General features: G+C 44.3%; 1 protein-coding gene across 5 annotated transcripts in view; it reads right to left on the bottom strand.

Moving 5' to 3' along the window:
* Nucleotides 1–23,474, bottom strand: part of ena (enabled) — a 101,976-nt gene that overhangs the window by 11,644 nt on the left and 66,858 nt on the right. Inside the window, exons 4-7 of one of the 5 annotated variants that reach the window (XM_065231505.1) lie at nucleotides 9,998–10,100; nucleotides 9,505–9,759; nucleotides 9,322–9,444; nucleotides 8,995–9,259 (exon numbers count right to left, since the gene is read on the bottom strand). In XM_065231505.1, coding sequence (XP_065087577.1) covers nucleotides 8,995–9,259; nucleotides 9,322–9,444; nucleotides 9,505–9,759; nucleotides 9,998–10,100 — 746 coding nt within the window. Of the gene's footprint in view, nucleotides 1–8,994; nucleotides 9,260–9,321; nucleotides 9,445–9,504; nucleotides 9,763–9,997; nucleotides 10,101–23,474 lie in introns of all 5 variants that reach the window. The other 4 variants (XM_065231504.1, XM_065231506.1, XM_065231507.1 and 1 more) reach the window with 4 other exon arrangements.

The raw sequence follows: 23,474 nt of genomic DNA, 5'->3' as shown, positions 1-23,474 counted from the left end.
CGAATGATCATCCAACCATTGACATTCTTCGGTCGTACATGCCTGCTTCCCTGCTGTGCTCTTTTGGACGGTTTCAGCCTGCATGGTTTAATGCAAACTCTCGGCTTCTTGATCTTGTGCTGTTGAACGAAGCCGCCGCACTAGTTTCCAGTGTCGCCGAGGCATCCGAGCCTCTGATACATCTAGATGCCGATCATCCAGCGTTGAAAGCATTCATCAATCGATCAGCTCCTGTTCTCTATGAAGACATCGTTGATGTACAAAGCCTGGACTTTCGTAGAACTGACTTCGTTGCATTGAATCACTCACTGGTCAAGTTAGATTTTCAGTCGCTTGACTTGTGTTCGTCCATGTTGAAGCCGTTAACTACCTCGACGAAGTTGTGAGCCGATTAATAATGGATTGCGTGCCTCTGAGGAGACCTGCATGGTCTATAGCTCGATTACGACACTTGTGAGATCGAAGGCCAGTCCCGTAATCCATTCACCAAGCGATTATTTTCGTTAGGACACAAAAAGGCAAGAGGATGGGCTACCGTTTGATATTCATCTAAGCGATAAAAGAGCCAAAACTTCTTTAGAAAAATGTAACCACCTGGCAGAGCATTTCAAGAGTGTTTTCAACGACTTAACCGCATCGATAAGCCAAGTTGCTGCAAGGATCAGAGATACTCCCAGCGTTCGGCTTCGATATTTTCACGATCACATTGGACCTCGTCGACTCTGCCATCCAGAAGCTGAAATTCTCGAACGCTGTTGGCCCCTATTCAAAAGATGCTCAACAGGCAACTCATCTCCGCTTTCAAAGCTGTTCAATATTTCATTACAACTAGGTGTATTTCCTTTTCGTAGGAAATCTTCGTTCAAGTTCCCGATTTTCAAGAAAGGAGGCAAGCGAAATGTGGAGAATTACCGAGGAATTACTTCATGTTGTGCCTGCTTGAAGGTATTCAGAAAATCATCAACGACGCTTTATTTGCCAGCTGTAGGAAGTAGGGTAGAGAACTACTTCGGCCTAATCGCCCATTCTGGGCCTATCGAGCAGAACACTTCAAATAAATCCATGATTTCAGAGTTAACAAGTCAATTATGCGTTTGGTACGATACTTTAGTTAATAAGCTACCGAACGAAGTCAATGAGAACGCGTGATATGAAGGTTTGCACCCATTATTCCCAAAAACAAAAGAAGCGCTCCGACCGAATCAATTTTTATCATCATCCGATAGGCCGAAGTGAATTCAGTGGCGTTTCAATGGATTAGGCCGAGTTTAGAATCCGTAGGCCGAATTTGGCGTCAAGAAGCAGTGTTAGACTTTTGACAATATCTCAACGATTGTTTTCTCTTTATCAAATCGGAAAGGTAAATAAATTTGGAAGCCATCAGTAATAATAACATTCTGTATGGTGCTAAACTGCGCTAGATTAAGAAAGACTAAGTGAGGGTTGTGCTTAATAGGCCGGAAATGGGGTAGTTAACCCTACATTTCTCCTGACCAACATGGTTTCCACCCCAAACGTATCAACAAAACCTCGCACCTTTCATTTCCCTATGCCTACGAAATATGGAGGCAAGAGCACAGGTGGACCGGGTTGATCTACTCGAGAAGCTCGGTGTCTTTCAAGGACTCACTCGTTGGTTTGAATTGTATTTTACCAATCGAGAGCTTTGTATGAAAATCGGCTCTGATCAATCGGAGTATTTTTCAAACAACTCAGGCGTTCCTCAAGGCAGCAATTTGGGACCGCTGCTATTCTCAATATTCATTAACGAAATCGGTTTGATACTTCCAACTGGTTGCCTGTCATTCTATGCAGACTATGTCAAGATGTACGTGGTTGTGCGATCGATAGTTTCGAAGAGTGGTGCTCTAGGAATTTTCTCACGTTGAGTGTTGAGTGTTCAAAAATGCAATATCATCGCTTTCCATCGCAAGCTAAAATTTATTGCATTCAATTATACGATCGATAACCAACCTCTGCAGCGTGTGGACAACGTTCGTGATCTAGGAATTACACTTGATTCTGCTTTGACATTTAAGTGATGGCGTATACCTTACGCTGAAACTGGCAACACGTATTCGCAGAGCGGCAACCACGCAGTGTGACAACCGTCGAGAATAAAGTCGAAAGTGAAACGAGAGCGTTTTGTAACAGGAACAGGAAATACATTAGTTGATTTATTAGTTGATTGACTGCGTAACAGTACACATCCTGTGTTTTTTTATTTCAAGAGGTTATGGGCCCAGCAAAGTAAAAGTGCGAACATTTGTGTGCTAATGTGTGGTTAAAATGGGGGGCGCCTAGGAATTCTGAAGCTAAACAACCAGAACTATGGCAGCTGGAAATTCACTGTCGAGCTACTGCTGGTAAGGGAAGACCTGTGGAAATATGTGAACCCAGGAGATCCACCAGCAGCGATTGTTGCAACGAGTGAACGTGCCGGGAATGCTGCGGAAGTTGCTGCTTGGAAAGCGGGAGACCAAAAGGCAAGAGCGACGATCGGATTGTTGGTGGAAGAGACCCAACATGCACTCATCCGGAACACCACGTCAGCGAAAAGTGCATGGGAGAATTTGCAGAAACATCACGAAAAAGTTACGGTGTCAGCAAAAGTAGGCATTTTCTAATCGGCTGTGTGATATGCGCTACACTGACGGGGAAAACATTGAGCAGCATCTGTACGATATGGAGCAGTTGTTCGAAAAGTTGACCAAAGCTGGAACAAATCTAGGCAGAGAGCTGGAAGTTATGATGGTCCTGCGCAGTCTCCCAAAGTCCTTCAGTACCCTGATTGCCGGCAGGAGGAGGAAATCACGCTGGAATTGGTGAAGCAAAAAGTGATGGATGAAGTGTTGAAGCGTAGAGGAGACGAAAAAAGTGAGAAAGCGTTGAAAGTGTATGAGAAAACGCAGAAGAAGAAAAGTGTGGTGTGTCACAACTGTCAGAGAGTTGGACACAAGAAGAAAGATTGTCGAGTGAAACCGAACCTAGGCGAAGATGTTCGGGACGATTCGAGGTCATCCAGGAATGCACAGGCCAAAGTGGCAACACACGCGGAAGAAGAAGAAGAAGCTTTTGCGTTCGCGATCGGTGACTCGACTAGTGAATGGACAATCGATTCTGGTTCGTCGTGGCACATTTGTGCAAATCGTGACTTTTTCGAAACCGTGAAGAAAAGAAGATTGGAAACACCTAGTGTTGTGGTGGTGGCTGACGGCCGCAAGTGTCCGGTGGAAGGCGAAGGAACGTGCCGGATCTCTTGCCTCGTTGAGGGCCAAGGTACAAAGCAAGTGTTGCTGACTCAGGTGCTTTACGTTCCAGAGATGAAGGCCAATTTGATATCCGTTGGTTGCTTGATCAGGAAGGGAGCTGAGGTGAGTTTTTCTGCTTCTGGTTGTACTATCTCTCGCGAAGGGCGAACAGCAGGCGAGGCTGTGCTTGTCGGTGGCTTGTATTTACTGAGACTGGTGAGCAAGCCAACAGTGGCGGTAGCAAAGAGCCACAACCCGTTGTGCATCCATGAATGGCACCGAAGATTGGGACACCGTGACCCAGAGACCATACTGGAAATGGAGAGAAGTGGATTAGCGAACGGTATCCGTATCCAACCTTGTGGTATCCGTGCGGTGTGTGAGTGCTGCTTGAAGGGGAAGATGGCGAGGCTTCCGTTTCCCAAACAGGCAGAGCAAAAGTCGACCGCAGTGCTTGATATCATCCACAGCGACGTGTGTGGGCCTATGAATACTCCAACGCCGGGAGGGTGCCGTTATTTCGTATCACTTATAAATGATTTCAGTCGCTACAGCTGGATTTTTTTTCTTCGCAAAAAGTCTGAGACGGAAGATTGCTTCAAACGCTTCGTGTAGATGGCCAAAACGCAGTTCGGAAGGCCACCGAAGGTGCTTCGTTAGGATCAAGGAGGGGAGTAAAAGGCTAATTCGTTGCAAGCGTTCTGTGCACAAGAGGGAACATTGCAGCAGTTCACTACGGCGTATACACCACAGAATAACGGTGTATCAGAGAGCAAAAATCGGGCGCTTGTGGGGATGGGCAGATGCATGCTGCTCGATGCCAACATGGGCTACAAATATTGGGCGGAAGCTGTTAATACTGCCAACTATTTGCAGAACATACTTCCGACAAGGGTGAGAGATACAACTCCTTTCGAGACCGTTTTCAAGAAGAAGCCAGTGTTCACGTGTTCGATTCGCAGGCGTGTGTTCTAGTTCCTTCGGAAAAACGCACCAAGCTGGAACCAAAGGCCGTACGGATGACATTCATCGGGTACTCTTCGCAGCATAAGGGGTACCGAATGATTGATTTGAAAACGGACAAGGTCGTCATAAGCAGGGATGTAAGATTTCTGAAGCAGGAGCAGTTGGAGATTTTCCGTCCAACAAAGCAGGCTTCGGAGGAATCAGATAGTGTCGTTGAGTTCCCACTAACGGTGCAGAATGAAGTTGGCCCTGAAATTGATGATGAAAATGGAAGTGTATTGAGTGAATATGAAGATGCAGATGAAGAAGATTTCGAAGGTTTTGAAGCAAGTTCATTTTACCGCGGAGACAAGGAACAGGAGGAGCTGCCGGACGGCGAAATGCGTCGGTCGCGGCGTAGTAACTTTGGAGTTCCGCCACAGCGTTATCAGGTTAACGGTCCCGTGAAGGAGTTGTCTGGCGAACCACGTTCTTATCAGGAGGCTGTCAGTGGATCTGAAAAGGAGCAGTGGATTCAAGCAATATTGGATGAACTGGAATCGCTTCGGAAAAATCAAACCTGGGAGGAAACCGATGCACCAGCTGGAAGGAAAATCGTAGGATGCCGCTGGGTGTTCAAACGCAAGTATGACGAGGACGGGAACGTGATTCGTTATAAAGCACGTCTTGTTGCCCAGGGATTCACCCAAGTCTACGGTACGGATTTCGATGAAATATTTGCTCCCGTTGCGAAGCAGGTAACCTTTCGAACACTACTTACTATCGCAGCTAGAAGAGGTATGATAGTGAAACATATAGATGTCAAGACCGCGTATCTCAACGGTGATCTAGACGAGCAGATCTATATGCGAGTGCCTCCTGGAGTGAAATCTACGATGAGTAGTACAGTTTGCTTGTTGAAGAAGAGCATATACGGCCTTCGACAATCGGCAAGGATGTGGAACCAGGAAATCGATAGTGTTCTACGACAAATGGGATTCAAGCCGTCTGATGCAGACCCCTGTTTGTATGTGCGTCATCGAGGTCAGAAATCGACATTCATATTGCTGTATGTCGATGACATGTTGGTCGCAAGTTCAAGTCAGCAGGAGTACGATGAGATTTTCAGGCGCTTGGAAGCCGAATTCGACCTAACCCAACTTGGAGATGTTCAACAGTTCGTTGGAATACAGGTAGAGAAGAAGAACTATCAGTATTGCCTCAGTCAGAAGGCATACATTCGGAAATTGGCGGATCGTTTCAGTATGCAGGATGCTAAACCGTCAAAGATCCCGATGGACACAGGTTAAATGCAGCAAAAGGAGGAGAGCGATAGACTACCAACCAATGACAAATTTCAAAGTCTCATTGGGGGTTTGCTTTACTTAGCTGTGCATACACGACCAGACATTGCTATTAGCACGTCTATTCTGGGAAGGAAGATGAGCCAACCCACCGCTGGCGATTGGGTAGAGGCAAAACGTGTGCTTCGTTACCTGGTAGGTACTTGTGATTTGAAACTGTACGTTGGTGGGGAATGAGATCTTGAGGGCTATGCGGATGCTGATTGGGCCGGAAACATTACCGACCGTAAGTCCAACTCTGGTTATATGTTTCGACTTGGTAACGGTACAATATCTTGGACTGCAAGGAAACAAGCTTGTGTGGCGCTTTCGTCTACAGAAGCGGAATACATATCGCTATCCGAGAGTTGTCAAGAGTTGCAGTGGATATTAAAACTCATGAAGAACTTTGGTGAGGAAGTTAAGCAGCCTGTAAGAATTTACGAGGACAATCAGAGCTGCATTAAACTACTGAAGCAAGACGGAGGAACTAAACGGTCCAAGCACGTGGACACCAGATACCACTTCGTTCGTGACATGGCTGAGCAGAAGAAGATTGACGTCGTCTACTGTCCATCAGAAGACATGTTAGCGGACGCGCTGACTAAGCCGTTGGCACGAGTCAAGCTGGAGATAAAGGGTGATACGGTCAATATTTGGTCAAGGGAAAACGCGTGTAAATCGGTGAAATCGTTTATTTAAAAAATCAAATTAAATTTCTTTTTCAAGTTCAATTAGTATAAAATTCAGGAAAAATATTCAGTTAGGCTTCCGCTTTTCCAAATCCGAATTGCCGGGCCTTACGCTTGACCCCTGCCATCAGATTTTGTACAGCCACCTTGTCCACCTTCTTCGCCGCAGAAAGCCAGTTTGCCTTGAACTGCTGCTCGCCCTTAGCAGTTTTTTTGGTCTTCTTTAGGTTCCGCTTGACAATAGCCCAGTATTTCTCAATTGGGCGGAGCTCTGGCGTGTTGGGAGGGTTCTTGTCCTTGGGAACCATCTGCACGTTGTTGGCGGCGTACCACTCCATGGCCTTTTTACCGTAATGGCAAGATGCCAAATCCGGCCAAAACAGTACGGAACAACCGTGTTTCTTCAGGAAAGGCAGCAGACGTTTATTCAAACACTCTTTCACGTAAATTTCTTGGTTGACAGTCCCGGAAGCTATGAAAATGCTGCTTTTCAAGCCACAGGTACAGATGGCTTGCCAAACCAGATATTTCTTTGCGAACTTTGACAGTTTCATGTGCTTGAAAACATCTGCTACCTTTCCCCTTCCTTTTGCCGTATAAAACTCCTGTCCCGGAAGCTGCTTGTAGTCGGCTTTGACGTAGGTTTCGTCGTCCATTACCACGCAGTCAAACTTCGTCAGCATCGTCGTGTACAGCCTTCGGGATCGCGCTTTGGCCGTCGTATTTTGTTTATCATCGCGATTTGGAGTCACTACCTTCTTGTAAGTCGATAGTCCGGCTCGTTTTTTGGCTCGATGCACGGTTGTAGACGATACACCCAGCTTATTTGCGGCATCTCGGAGAGAGAGGTTAGGGTTTCGCTTGAAACTACCGGCAACTCTCTTTGTCGTCTCAGCGGCTTCCGGTTTTCGATTTCCCCCCGATCCAGACTTCCTGGCTGTCGACAAACGTTCCCCAAACACTTTAATTACATTTGTAACGGTTGATTTGGCAACTTTTAGCGATTTTGCCAACTTTGCGTGCGAGTAGCTCGGATTTCCGCGATGCGCGAGCAAAATTTTGATACGCTGCTCTTCTTGCTTGGACGGCATTTTGACAACTGAAGAGTGAATTCCAAAATCAAAATAGGAGCAACATTCTACACACACACACCTTCAAAATGAGGGGTGTTCAGGTTTTTTAAATGCAAAATTGAAAGAAATACGTCAAGTTGATATTGACCAAATTTTGACCGTATCACCCTTTATTACGTGAACGGATTGGCCTGCGTTGAGGAGGAGTGATGGCGTATACCTTACGCTGAAACTGGCAATACGTATTCGCAGAGCGGCAACCACGCAGTGTGACAACCGTCGAGAATAAAGTCGAAAGTGAAACGAGAGCGTTTTGTTACAGGAACAGGAAATACATTAGTTGATTGATTAGTTGATTGACTGCGTAACAGTACACACATAAGGTATAGGAAAAACGTGACGAGATGAGTGTTGATTTTCCTAGAATTTCACGTGACGTACTACATGGGCAACATTTCAGGAACCTCACGAATATTTTGAAACTTCATACAGTTGTAGGGAATCTCTTGGAAGTATTGGACACTTCGTAAAAGATCCTAAAATTATGAAAAAAAAGGTAGGCTCAAGGAGGTGATTCTCGTTGGAATTTCCTAGTTACAAAAGTTTACCTTTTATATTTGAGTTAAGGTTCCAGTGAATTTAGAGAGGATTTGTGTGAATCGAGAAGGTGTTTACTTAAAAAGGCTAGTCGACAATTAACGCACATGGCGCTTTCTGCTGCGCCATCCATTTTGCCGAGTAAGTCTAGGGATATTTTCCTAAGAGCAATCAACATCGTTTTGTACGAGAACAGGTAAAGTGGAAGTCCATATACTTTTGAAGCATGTGGCATTGTATTACCAAGTAGCTGACGTTCTCACCAAGGCAAATTATTTGAAGCTAGAACTTTTGGGGGAGTTCACAAGTTCTACCGTTTCCAATAGACTCGTTCTTACTGTCATTTACGAACGTATAAATCATATTAAATCATATCGGCCTTAATCAGTACTTGATTAAACTAAATGCATTTTTGGTAACCGAAAGGGTAGGTATTTCCAAAAACTTACTTCTGTGGAAATCTTGTTGTTCAGCAGATTCCATTCCGCAATGAAAGATACAAGCGCATATGGAGCATCAGTTTACATTGAAGTGAAATTCATCGAAATGTTAAAGTTAAGTGAAATGATTGTTGACGAATATGATTGGAATGATGGAACGACAATGCTGGCGCAATAGTGTTATGTATCATGTTGATTGTCTCTCATTAGAGTGTCCAAATCTTATAACAAAATAATATGACCGCATCGAGTTTGGCAAATACGTCAAATTGTGAATGTTTTCGAAATTGGTGACTGAAAATAAAAATTGACCAATGTTTCAGTTTCTGTTGATTTATCTGTTGGATAATGTTAGTATAGAGCTGTCACGATTTAAAGACAGTGTGTCAATGATGATTGACCATATGCGAGAAAATGTCCCACAAGCAAAAATGGTTACTTGCCAGCCAATTACTACTACACGATATTTATGATTCTACCTCGGAATTTCGTATTCGCTCGATTAATAATTTAAATGATGCCTAGTGTGGGGGTTAGTCGCTCATAATGATGATGGTAGCAGGCAAGATTAAAACCACACACACACACAAACAAAACCGAATACAAACAATGAACTAATGAGACACATGTTAGTAGCGTGAGTGATAGTCTACCTATAGTTCCATAATTACCACTACCTCCGCTAGAGGTGCTACTGCCGCTGTTTTCCGTCACGGTGGAAACCGGCGGCATCGGGGCCGACTTGGGCGGTTGACTTCGCTTCAGTTTGGCAGTGGCCAGCTGCAGGGCCAGAGAGTTGATACCACCGTCGGATCCTTTCCCACCCAGCAGGCCGGCACCCGGTGGCGGTGGTGGCGGAGGCGGTGCCGCACCACCACCGCCCCCGCCACTGACCGGTGGTAAAGGTGGCGCAGGAGGCTAGAAACAACACCGGTTTAGGATTGAGATGAGATGGTTCTTGGACCGGCAGTTGGGCTTACCTGTGGGACGTTGGATGGCGCTGCTAGCGAGAATGCCGGTGGCATCGGTGGTGGCGGTGCTTGCGGTGGGGCGTTCACCTGCTGTATCTGTGGTGACGGTTGCGGTGTTGGCATTTGTGGAACCTGCGGATATGTGAAGATCGTATAAGTATAGGACGATGTAATGGGAATGTCAATACTAACCGGTGGTATACCGTACGGTGGCTGTCCGCTATAGGTGCCATTCGTTTGTCCATAGTTGGTGGGCTGACCCGGTGGAAGCATAATCTGCTGACCAGCGTAGATCGGATTCGTGCTGTTGCTAGTGTTGGGCGAACAGGTTGCCGTGGCGTAAATCGCCGCTCCGTTCGACATCGGTGGCGCTGGTATTTGCGAGGCCATCTGGTTGATCATCTGATTTTGATTCGATGCTACGTAAATTGGCTGCTGATATTGTGGCTGCTGGCGGTAGGAATGGGAAAATGGAAAAAAATTAGCACCGACAATCAAGGTCACGTCACTGTGCGCCGTTGCTGGCACGTGGAAAAATCGAATTTCCTCGACTGGGTGGGCATGACGATGCACAATCCAGCGGAAATGAATGAGCTTTCAAAGTCAAGGTCGCACTGCACTGCTATTGTGCATCACTTCCAGTCTCGCACCCCCTTTTGAAGGAAACAGGAAGTTGTTCACTTACCGAGTTGCTTCCATAAGTAATACTGTTGGTGCTGGAGTTACTTTGCTGTGATGCATAGATTGGTTTCTGCTGCTGTGATGGTAGAGCTGGCGGCTGTGGCGCACTTTGGTGGTCATGAAAGGAGAAATACAAAGGGAAAAATTAGTACTTCTTGGCTTCGAAAGGGTGGAAATTGGATTAACGCGAATGAATAGCGACTGCGACGAAACACGGACTGGTTGTGTGGAATGCGCTCCGGATCAGAACTGCCAGTGATAGAGCTGATAGAGAACGAAAAGGGTCCGGCACGACGATGCTTTCTCTGCAGAGCTCCCGATGATGCTGAGCTGAGCATGAGCATTTTTTCACTCCGCTACTGGTGCTCACCCTTGTTCTCGAATTTCGCAAACGAACCAAAAAAATGCACGAATGTTATGCCTAGACAACGTGCGGAATGGGTTTCTATTTTGCAGAACACATGAGGACAAGATTGAAGCTGTAAAAACATATCTACCTACTTCTGGCGCGAACGTGTCACCCCACTCACGTATAACGAATCAAGTGCATCTGTGCAATGTCAAATGGCCGGGTCGGGATACTGGTCAACACTATCCAGAACGAAGAGTTTTCAGGTGACACGTGACTACGCGGGGTGACAGCATGATTAGTCTTAACTGAAAACAGGGTCAACTTTGGGATGCGGCTGCTTTTTTAAGATTTTGAAATTTCATTCAAGATTGTCCATTTTATGGAACAAGCTATTTTTCAACCATACAGCCATTTTATAGAAAAACGTTATAGTGGATCTCAGAATTTCGTAAAAATTGGTACTTTTGCTCCTTATCGCAAAATATCAGACATTTATTTTTTTTTCATTAGGGTGACCATTAAATGACTGTTTCCAAATATTGATAACTTTTGAACCACTAGGCTAATTTCATAGATCAAAATATCAAATGAATGTTAACTAAACATACTTCCTAGGAAAAATATAATTATATTAAAATTGAAATTTTTATCGGATAATATTGATTGTAGGGGAAATGGCTCTAATGTTGGCCTATGGATCTAAGATTGGGCCCATCGCTAAAAATCTGCTATTTATCAATTTTATCTAGGTGAACGCGTCATTGGGACGGTACTAATGGATATTTTTGGTAGCTATTGAAAATTTAGTCGATTGCTGAATTTATGTATGGGCCCAAATTAGGAGCATTTAGGCCGACATTACATCCATTCCCCCTATGTGTTAGTTTTTCTTTTCGTTTTTGAGTTATATTTCTTGAAGATATCAAGTTTTGGGTTTTCGCTCAATACTCCTATGCGACTGAAGGCATCAATCTGATGGTCCCAACGATGAACCACTACATGGCCGTCGAGACGTTGCTGAAGCAGAAAAACGAAGAGTATTTCTCCCACGATATTGAGGCGACCAAACCGCTCAAGGTGGTCTTGCGTGGCGTCCCGACATGGAATCAGCCACACTGTCAGATGAATTTAAGCAAAATGGACTCAAGTCAATCAACATCTTCAAGATGAATCGTCATGACGCTTCACGTAAGTACCGCGACCAGCTGTATCTGGTCCACCTGGAAAGGAATACAACATGCTTGAAGGACCTCGAGAGCATTCGGGCCCTTTCCACGTCGTGGTGATTTGGGAACGTTACAAGCCAATCCACCGTGATGTCTCCCAATGTGCGAACTGCATGCTGTTTGGGCATGGAACGAGAAACTGCCACATGGCCTACCGCTGGCTGCTACAATTGTGACAAGCGTCGATCCGCAAAAAAGCCTCCACGCACAATCAACCTGGCCACATAAGGGTTCCAGAAAATAACTGACAGAACTTTCCTTCGATCCCCCAACGGCGCCAAATTCCGATGCTTCCGCCACTTCCACTTAATAAACGTTTTGCTGCTGCTGCTGCTGCTGCTGCTGCTGCATCCCGAAGCACCTCTCCAGCTCCGGGGCTATCATGGCAGCAACCACAGACACTCTGTTTACATCGGCGGACCTTGTATCCCTCATCAATAATTATGGATCGTGAAGCCATCAAAATTTACAATTGGAACGCTTTCCCGCTCAAGAGCAAGAGCATCGAGACCGTTGAATTCCTCAACGAACGAAACATCGATATCGCCATCATCACCGAAACGCACCTGAAGCCCGAGATTAACGTCTTCCTTCCTGATTTCCGGTTTGTGAGGCTGAATCGAACCAGCAGTGGGGGAGGAGCAGTGGCCTTAGGAGGAACAGCTATTGTCGTCAAACAAGTCAACATCAGGACCGGGTCGGCATCAGACCTGCGACGATATATTGTCAAGCTAAGGTGGGAAAACTTCATCATCGTTGGCGACCTGAACGCCAAACATCAAAGCTTGGGACAACAGTCGATCTGCCGGTATCGCGAGTTTCGCCGACGCGTCCGTTTTCCGTGTGCGGTGTCGATTACTGTGGACCATTCTACGTAAAGTCCGCAGTTCGAAAGCGTGGCCCCACCAAAGTGTACGTGGCCATTTTCGTCTGCTTCTCAACCAGGGCTGTCCATATTGAGCTGGTTAGCGACTTAACAACCACTGCTTTTCTAGCTGCACTTCGTCGCCTAGTCGCCCGTCGAGGAAAGGTCGTCGAACTCCATTCCGACTATTGTAACAAGTACGCTTTCCATATAGATAGTTATTTATTTAGTTAGTTCAGAATTCATATTTATACAACATACTTATTTAATCAAATTGCATGAAGTTTCGATTTTTCAATTAAATTCATAAATGTGTTCACCGCCAAAGAATATCCACTCATGTTGAGTTACACTTGTCATACAAAATGAGTTCCCTGCGTTCAGCTGCAAGCGCAAAATAAAATGTAACTGCCTGTTGAGCGTACCGACGCGACCACGTCGAGAAGCGGACATCGACCCGCCAAATTTCCATTTAAAATGCGTTGACCTTTTTCTCCGTTCGGCTTTGCGCCCTCCCCCTGAATTTCGGAGAGAAATTGTCTGGATGCTTGAACAGCTCGTTAGGAAGAGATGCTGCGAAGCCCTAACAATCAGGTGCACAATTGCGAGAATTTTGGCGTTCGTGAAATTGGACTTCGTTCAATTCCACGATTCCGGGGAAAAGTTCTGTACTAGCGGCTAACTGAGGAATATCCTAGCTTGAATCGTTCAATTCGAATCGACTTGTGGAAGAGGCAAGAGCGGTCAGTTTTCTTATCGTGTCGTGGTGTGCTTAAACAGGTAGTTAACGACATGAGAATCCCTAGTAGGAATGTTAAAACATTTCCCTCTCCTTTAGAGACAAGTTAGGCAAACTCTAGCTAGTGCAGTGCAGTGGGCGGCAAAGCGTGTGGATCCAGAAGTTCATGAGGTAAAGGTAGTAATTCCTAGACTACAAAATAGGTCGACTTACTAGCGTGCGCGTGTGTTATCCCCATAGGTTCGTGGCAGCGAAGGCCATTTGCCGACACACCACCTTTCGTGAGAAACCGCTTTTGACCGCACCTGTCAACTTCGGAGTATCCCCGAGGCACACGTGGTCGGAAGAGGTCGCGTCCGTTAACCTACGCGACCTGGACAGGCAGGCCAAACGAAACCGTCATCGGTATCTGTCGGAACACCGAACAACCAACGCAACACGTGGTCGTGGGTACGGACGAACGAACGCATGTGCCGCGTTCCCGTGTAAGCCCGCGCTTCCGGTGAGTGAGACCAATCAGCATCGTATGATCGCATCCGCGATAGTTTCTGGGACGAAGTAGTGCGTACGCAGCTTCGGTACCGCGCGCCGCCGTCTCCTCATCAAGCTGCAGCGACATAAACCCTAGGTAGTCAATCGTGAGTACATGCATGTAACCCATTTCTCGTTGTATCGTCCATGCGCATGAGACCGAACGAAAGTCCGTGAGAGTCTCACTGAATGGGTTAACCAGTGAAAACCCGAAGCATCCGAAGAACAGGAATGGTTAGGAGGACACACGCTGAACACACGTCTGGGAAATAGCATTGGTAGTGCACACTAAAGGATAGGAAAGAGGAGAGGAAAGGGAAGGGAAGATAAAGGCCTAGGCAAGCAGACATGTAGAGAGCAAACAATACACAAACGAATGTACCGATCGGAAAAGCTTGTTTTATTCGAGTAGAACTTTGGTGTCGAGATGAGTTTAGGTAAAGGGCAACAATTGTGATGTTCCCCTAAATAAATACCGTTGAACACCCAATTACATGGTTTTCTTATGATAGGTACTAGGAAAAGCTCTCAGGTTTTAACGTCTTCGGGGGTTTCCATGTCGTTCCGTTCGCTTTGGTTACTGGGATGATCAGCCCGATTCTGATCTCTGGCGTCTCTCGAACCTTAACAGCTGGTACGAAAGATCGTTCTGGTTAGGCCCGTGATGAAAACCCCGCTCACGTGACTTCTGTTCAGGACAAAAGGTTGTTCTTGTGCACCTGTAATCTTCTTGGGCGAATCTTTCCCGCAGCCAGTCAGCATTCTCCCCGTATTCGGGAAACATCGACCCAATCCTCAGGAAGGTCTCAGGCCGGGCAAACCTGCAATCTGCTGGGTGGTCTCCCTTTGGGAGTGGCGCTTAAACCACCCATGTTGTGAACGGAAAGCTCGACAGGCTGGCGGGTTACACTATGCAACTACCTTCAAAGGTGCTTCGCATACCCTCAACAGGATCTACCGCATGCTGAAGGTCAAAACTTCCAATCGTGAACAAATTTTCGACTGGTGTTCATCCAACGAAATCTCGTGGAAGTGCATTCCGCCCCGAGAACCACACTTCGGAGGTCTCTGGGAGGCCGCAGTCAAATCGGCGAAGTTATCTACTAGCGAAGAAAGTCCTTCTAGTGCGGCAAGACGTCTATCGTCAACATTGGTCGGCACCATCCTGTACAATGTCCGGTTCTCACGCTACCATCGACTTCTACATCAGCAATTTGGCTAACAATATCTCGCAACCCAAGAGCTCAGCTCGGACCACTATCCGGTGATGGCCGAAGTAGGTTCCTCCGTGAACCGATTCGAAGTTTCCCGACGCAACTATCACCGCGCCGACTGGGCGCAGTTCCAACGCTGTTGACACCAGTATCAACTATGACGTCCAGCCGGAAACGACCGACGACATCGACCGGTGCCTGCACTTCATGGATGAAGCGGTTTCCCGGGCCAGGGAGCAACATGTGCCAGTATTTAGACAGGTGAGTAATACTCTGAACCTTGACAGGCCCACTAAAGACCTGATTAGACTCTGGAACACCATTCGTAGGTAGTAACAGCGTACTGGGCTGCCTAACTTGAAGACCAATTGCAACCGTTTAAACAAAAGCATCCAAGCCAGGATGGATAACGAGTTTGCAAACAAGGTTTGCTCTCTCCCAGATTGTGCTAAGCCGATCTGGAAAATGGCAATGATTTTAAAAGATAAGCCGAGACCCATTTCTATCTTTTCCCCTCTTAATAAGAATTCGGATCCATCCTTACTCATAACCCCAGTTGAAAAGGCCAATGCTCTTGGTCAACACTGTGAATTCAAATAACCTTGGCCAAGCCATGGTGAGTCTCCACGAGCCTGCAGTATCGGAGGCAATGTCTAGGGTCTCTACCACCCCCGTAGCTGTTCCGAAAGTAGAATATCAACTGATGAGGTGATAGCAGCCAGGGCTGCCATCTGATCACTCAATGTGCGCAATGTACTGATTTTCTGAAATAAACAAAGTGAGAATCCGGCAAACACAAACTTTGCTTGTCTTTCACCCTGCGCAAGCAGCGGAGAAGAGAAGACAGACACACACCCAAAAATAACAAAAGCTCAATGTGTAGCCGTTGCTCCGACGGGTCAGACGCAAAGAGCGCCACTCAGTGTAGGGTTGCAAATGGGAAACCCAGCAAAAAGACAAAATGCATTTTTGTTATGCTCTTCTTCATCTCCTATTCATGCAGTCGTGGTAAGCAAAGTCTGCAAAGAATTCAAAGAAGACATTAGCGCTTGTTGTATTATATTCGCTCCCTGCGCCGCACGGAGTTTACCGCTCATTGTTTGGATCGCTTTCTCACAGATTAGTTGGAAAAGAGTGTGCGAAGTAAATGGGAGAACCACACACTCTTTGTCGAGTGTTGTGAGATGCATGCACAAAGTTGCTTTGCTAACGCTCTAAGGTGCTTTCCAGTCCTGACTGCCATTAAATCAACCAAGAACATGAAAGCCGCTGGTGTCGATAGAGTGGTCAACCTCGAGTGTTGACTTCTTCGAGCACCTTGCAGCGGCCTTCAATAAGTGTTTGGTGCATGGTTACTTCCCTGCATGTTGGAAGTTAGCCAAAGTCATTCAAATCCACAAGCCTGGCGAAGACCCTACCAGTGCCAAACGCTATCGTTCCATCAGCCTCTTGTCCTCCATTTCGAAGCTATTCGAAAAGTTGATGCTCAGCCGTTTGCTGGTATTTCCAAATGAGAATAACATCTTTCTCAAAGAGCAATTCGGGTTTAGGAAAGGCCACTCTACCATCCACCAACTCGCAAGGGTTACTAACATCATCAGGCGGAACAAGTCCGTTTCCAAGACATCTGCTATGGCGTTGTTGGACGTTGAGAAGGCGTACGACACTGCCTAGTGTACAAGCTGCACCGATTCAATTTCCCGATCTTCCTTGTTAAGATCATCAAAAACTGCTTGTCGGGCAGATCATTCCAGGTCTTCTTGAACAATTCACCTTCTTAAACGTTCAACGTTGATGCTGGGGTTCCCCAGGGTAGCCTACTTGGTCCTATCCTCTTCAACATCTTCACGTTAGATGTTCCTTCCCTTCCGGGTGGTGGTATTTTGTCAATGGGGTATAAAATTTGTTTGATAAATAATGCTTTCATTTTGCCATCAAAATTTACCAAACGTAGACCACCTTTTTCGTAGGCCAAGAAAGGTTTATTGCGGTCTACTTTAAAAATTTGTGAACCCCAAAAATATCTCATAACATTTTTCTTAGTTCTTCTAAATGACGTTTCTCCGGTGGTAATATCTGGCCAACATATCATAGTTTGCTCAAAATATAGGTATGAATAGTTCATGGTTCAACAAGTCTATAACTAGACACTGAAGAAGTTTGCAAGTAGTAAACGAAATACGTATCTGTTATAGTTTAAAGTGATGGTGAAAGTAAATAGTGAAAGTGATACAATAGTAGTAGAATTAAAAGGAAAAACAACGTACAAGGTATAATTGTAATAAATTTATCATCAATCAAAATACCTGTTTCAAATGATATACTTCTCGTATGCATGGTTCTAAGTATAAACCAAATAGTAGCATTGATAGGGGACAACCTTGTCGTACAAATTTGTCTATTTTAAAGCTATTTATTTTAAAGCGTTGAAAAGAACACTAGAAGATGCATTTATGTGTAATTTTGTATATAGTTTACTATCTGGAACTACGACTGGGATTGAACCCAGGCCTTTTGGGATGACAGGAAATCACGCTTATCACAACACCACCGGCGCCGTCTTTCGGCAACATGTTGGGGGTGCAATTTCAAAAACCAAAATCGACCAGCGTTCAGAATTTACCACTATTAACTCTGTCAATAGCGGATGGAGTTTAATTCTAAACTCTAACTACATTCTAAAATGAACACTCTATTAATTTTCAATATGTCACTATTGAAAATTACACAAATATCCAACTGATGCAATGGAGATCAAAATTATCATCGATTGTCTGCAAAAAGCGCTTTCCCTAACACAGATTTCAAAATCGAATTCCATCCGGTTTCGCCGAACGGTGCTGATTCAATCACCGTGTGTGGCGGTGTCCGGTTGGTCGTTATCATCAGCAGCAGCGGCAGTGCATTCGGCGCGTAGCGTTGAACATTGTTCTTCAGTATACAACGAAAGGCTTCCCGCCTACAGCGAGCTGCGGCCCATGTGAGCGTCCATTCAACGAAGAAGGAGGAAGAAACCGCACCGGTACTGATCGGATTCAGTTGCTAGTCGTGAGTCGCTGTGGGTCATCTATGCCAAGCGCGTCACCCTCGTTCCCAACAACATACAGCTCGCCAGCCTCAAGAGCACCCTACTATCTCAGCATTTAGGGCTGAACATAATGACAGCGGCAAACGAGCAATGTACTAAAATTGCGCTAACCGCTGTACCGCTGCCGCTTTGCCGCATTCCTACCCACAATGCATGCGCGCAAAATCTATTTATTTTTCCTCTTCCGCTGCATGTTGTACGTAAACAAACCACGAAAACGTGATAATTGGGACTGCAGTTTTGAGTTTGGACGACTGATTTAATGCTTCCGCCCATCGCCCACGTTTATCGGAAATTGCATACTTTATCATGATTTTCGTATGGATTTGTAGATAAGTATCGTTTCTTGCACTTTCAATCAGTTGGAGATCTTCAAACTAGCTAATCGTCATGAAGTCATACGGTTATTTGAATAATCTCTGATTCAGCTGACATAGTGAAGAAATATGTGAGGGATTATCTGATGGATAATAGTTGATCAGTACAAGGTCCTCTGAATAATTGATCAATCTTGCAAAAATATCCAAGGGGCTATGATCGTGATCGTCTCTGAATTTGTATTAACTTTAAAAAAATTGGGAGCACTTTGAAGAAGTACCATGAACCGTGGGGAAATATCGAGAGCTAGCGAAGCTTCGCAGAAGAATTATGAATATTAGGAAAACTGCGACAGCTTAAGGAAAGTTCCATGAATTTTAGGGAAGTCCAGAGAACTCTAATTTATTGAGAAGTTAAAAGAACTTTGGGGAGTAACGATATCTTTAGAGAAGTCCCGGATATCGGGAAAATTCAAAGATCTTCAAGAGAATATTCAGACAATGTTGAAAACATTATCGAAGATCTAGAATAGTTTTAGGAGAACTTCAGAGTAGTTCTGAGGAGAACTTAGTTCTAAGGATAACTTCAGAGTAGTTCTGAGGAGAAGTTCTAAGTAGTTCTGAGGAGAACTTCAGAGTAGTTTTGTGGAGAGTTTCAGATTAGTTCTGAGGAGACCTTCAGAGTAGTTCTGAAGAGAGTTTTAGGGAATTTCAGAGATCTCCAGAGAAGTTCTATTGACCCTAGGAAAATTACGGGAAATTTATTAAACTCGCCGGGAGCACCCGGAACATGTCTGGCTAGCGTAGTCCTCAGTACTTAATATGGCCACCAATGATCTTATTTTTGAATTCTGTTGGTTCAAGAAGAATCTAACCTCTTCCTCGGGGGTACCCAGAACATATCCAGATGCGGTCAACATTTTTCTGACTACTTACTTACTACCTTGGATGATTATTTGGTTCACGTCTGGAAGTTTCTGGTTAATTCAAAATTACAAATAAAAAAACATCCGAAAACATTGAGCACTTCTCAGGTTGCCGCTCAACCGCACCGCGTTTTTCCAAAATGTTGAAAAAACGAGTTCTAGTACAATGCCGCTTTTGCCGCAACGCGCTCATTGTGGGTTGTCAAACGGATTTCAGCGCTATGCAGCTATCATTGTGTTTAGCCCTTTACTCAACCATCACGACAAAACGGTCCTTTTCAGTACCACCTAACATTAGTAAAAGAGTATTTTCCGGACATTTGTCAAGGTCATCAATCGGATGTCAGTTCCGAAAAGATTAAATCTAACATACCATGTATTAAATTTTCTATGCTTTGCCTACGAAAAGCGCTTTCCCTAACACAGATTTCAAAATCGAATTCCATCCTGGCTCGCCGAACGGTGTTTATTCAATCACCACGTGTGGTGAGTGGTGGTGTCCGCAGCAGCCGCAGTACTTTCGGCACGTGGCGTTGTAAATCTTTATCCAGTACACAACGAAAGACTCCCCGCGAGCAACTAGCTATCAAGGCTTCCCTCAAGAGCCCTCGATTCACCGAAGAAGGAGGAAGAAACCACACCGCTACTGATCGGATTCAGTTGCTCGTCGTGAGTCGCCAAGCGCTTCTCCCTCGTTCCAAACAACATACAGCTCGCTAGCCTCATACGTGTTGATTAATAGCTCAACATTACACAATCATCAGTACGACAATAAATTATTGTTGTTAAAGAGTTAATTTTCATTGAACGTTCGCTCGCCTTGCTGCCAGTCACATCACCCGCAATGCTCTTTGAATGTACCAATGTACCCAGCAATCAAACGTGTAACAGTATTGAAGTGGTACATACAAATTCTCGGAATGACTGAATACCGCATGACCTTGTCAATTAACCAGAAACACTTCGAATCAAGGTAAGGTTTTCTCCAGGACGCTAGAAAAAAGCAAAAAATCTCGAATTTAGATGATTGATCGCGAATATCTCGCGATTGGAAAATTTTAGCAAGAAACTCCTCCAATAAATTTTCTTTTCTTTTTATTATCTATCGAATAAACTAAAAATTCCGTGCGTTTTGTGCACGAAAATGCGTAATTTTTTCATCAGAAAACGAGGCGTTTCCGTGATGGGAAAGTGGTTTCCCTAGCACAGTCGCCGAATATTGATATCGAGCGCGTAATCCTACGTCAAATCTACAACCTCTTTCTTTTTTTGTTTTTAATCTTTAATAAGGAGATTTTTAGTCACGGACTAGTTCATCTCCTAAATTATTACGAATGATCCATGCGTACTAGTATTTTGTCACGCAAACTAACAACTTGTAAGAAATATGTCTCACATAAATAGATGATTGCTTATAATATTTGGAATATTTCTTGAAATGTCTCATAACTTAACATGATCTAAATATGTGCACATATGTGCATCATATTGAATAGAAATTAACGCTACATTTTCGAACCGTATTGGTGAAATACATTCAGAGGAAAATCAAAACTGAAAACTCGACTGAAAAGCCATTTCCTACAGACATTGAAAATTACTGCAGAACTCTACCCCACCCAGTACAACATTGTATTCCCCGAAGCTTATAGTTGCTTTGAAATGCTTATTACGGCCAGGAGTCGACCGAGAGTGTGAGAGAGAGAGCAAAGTTTTTCATCATCATTTCAACTTTCGTCCTCTTGAGCGGATCCTGCCCCGGCATCGCAATAAACTTCACCTTTTTTTCTATAAAGGGCTACACCACCCACCAGTTCACTCGCTCCATAGCTCATAGCACATAACTCACTCACATACTGCTCTCACTACTCGCATTCATCCCCGATGCTTCTTGACTTTGTTTTCCATATTCCATATTCGCCGCCTGAAATCCCTTCCGTCGTCGTCGTCGTCGTCGTTCAGAACTCTCATCGCGGGCTTCGGCATTTAGATCAGCAGCGCACAGCCAAGTGTGCACAGGCATTTCTCACTCATTCACGCCCTAGATCATAACTACAAGGCGAAAGAACAATAATATTATGCAAATCATAGCTACCTTCAGCACGGGGAGAACACTCGGCTGGCACATAGAAAGCGCGCGAACTCTCGCGCGAGCAATAGTTTCCTACACCTCCCCCCACCCCCAACCCATTTATTACTAGTGTTGTACATAGAGGTGGGGATGGGTTTGTAGTTAAGTACTGTAATAAGATATTCCATCGGGGGGCTTGAAAAATTTTATTTGTTGATTACCGCACGGACAGACGACGACGACGAAGGGATGGGGAAATGCTGGAACTAGGGCGGCAACCGGAGGTATAACTCTCTGTAAACGGTCATGTCATGAATATAGAAAGCCGGAGAACAATATTGTGTAAATTACAATCATTCCTGGGTGGGTTAGCTGTGGTGGTAGTCATAGCCAGATAGACACTTTCCTATCATCGAAAAAAAAAACGGGTTACGGGGGATGGGATTTGGATTGGGGGACAAAAAAGGGAAATGGAATTCTAGTAGTTAGAGAGAATTTTTAAATAGACCTCATTAAGACTAGAAATGGGTTATACCTCGAAGAACATTTAAAAAGGGCCAATGGGCCAATGAGTGTAAACAACGGTGTAGTTAGAATGTGTGGGAGTCTTGTGAATCGTGAGAAATAGACGTTTAAAGTCACTTGCACTTTGCTCATTGGCCCTTTTCACATGTTCCGTCTAGATATGTGTTGTGAGGAATTAAATGCGCAAAATGACCAACGATTTCAAAGGGTAATTGGAGAAGTGACTTGCTGATCGTAAAGCTGAATGCCTTTTGGCCGAATATAAATGGAATCCAAACTGTTCCACTACATGTCATTAATGAAAGAGTCATAACTCTGAACGCTATAGCTAAAGCGAATCGTTGATACCGCTTAAAATCAAATGAGGCTTTATGCCAAATCTAGATAGAACTGGAATTAGGGCGTAACAGCTTATGTAAACAATGGCTTCTCTCGATGATTTCTCGAAAGGCATGACTCTACCTGGTAAATCGACATTACCATCGTGTAGGGGAAGACTTCCGCTAAGTTATAAACGTTATAGGTGCAAGTTATAAAGGTCAGAAAGGTTAATTTTAAATAAAAACCATAAGATCGATCTGCCAAAGATCGATACTTTGGTACCGATTTAATCAGTGAATCGATTCTAGAGCCAAATATAAGATTGATCTTTCTCTGAAGATCGCCCATTCCTATTTCAAGCAAGTACGCGCTAAATGGAAGAAACGCTGAAACAGCATTCTGATACGCTTTGGACGTGTATCATACTTGCATACCAGTTTGAATGTGTGAGAACATTGGTTATGTGTGGGTGCCTAAAGCGTGCACTTCTCGCTGTGCACTTGGATATCTGATTGTAGAAAAACAGAGTAACACAGAAAGGGCAGACGAGGATCCTATCAAGGTGAAGCAGTGCTGATTCCGGCTCTTACTAAGATTTTTAAGGCAAGTATAAGGTTAAATTATATTCCATCAAAATGGAGATTGGTAAGAGTTATATTCATACCAAAAAATGGGAGGCGCGACAAAACGTATCCAAAATCATTCAGGCCCATCAGTCTTTCATCAATTTTGTCAAAGACTATTGAAAAGGTGTTGAATGATTTCATCAATTCAACTAACATCAACTAAATTCACGCATCCATTATCTAATTTTCAGTTTGCGTATCAATCCGAAAAGTCAACAGTTACTGCTCTGCATACCTTAGTAACAAAAATTGAAAAATCTCTTTCAGTTAAAGAAATTGTACTCTGCTCTTTCTTGAATATTGAAGGAGCTTTTGATAACACATCCTATTGAGCAGATCTCTACAGATTGACGAATTTTTTAATTTTTTTTTTAATTTGTCGGCTCCGATTTTGATGAAAATTTGCACAGTTGTTCTTTTTTAGTAAAGATGCCAATTTGTGTTATCAGTTCTTCACATTGAATCACGACTACTTTTCTAACAGGGCCTGTGTAAAAATAGTACTAATGAGTTTAAAAATATATATTGCTGAAACGGTTTGTTGGATTGATTTGGTTTCTTGAGCAAAGTTGTAGATATAATTTTAGCAATAATGTTAAAAATATACACTGTAAAAAAATTCGTTTGTTTCAATGAAAAAAATTATATTTGTTATTAAAAAAGTTAATTTCTCAAAAAGT

The sequence above is a fragment of the Ochlerotatus camptorhynchus genome, unplaced genomic scaffold (genome assembly GCF_037179485.1).
Source record: "Ochlerotatus camptorhynchus isolate MF236.1 unplaced genomic scaffold, CSIRO-AGI_Acam_v1.1 ptg000357l, whole genome shotgun sequence".
Taxonomy (NCBI): domain Eukaryota; kingdom Metazoa; phylum Arthropoda; class Insecta; order Diptera; family Culicidae; genus Ochlerotatus; species Ochlerotatus camptorhynchus.
This window is presented reverse-complemented; position numbering and strand designations above follow the sequence as displayed.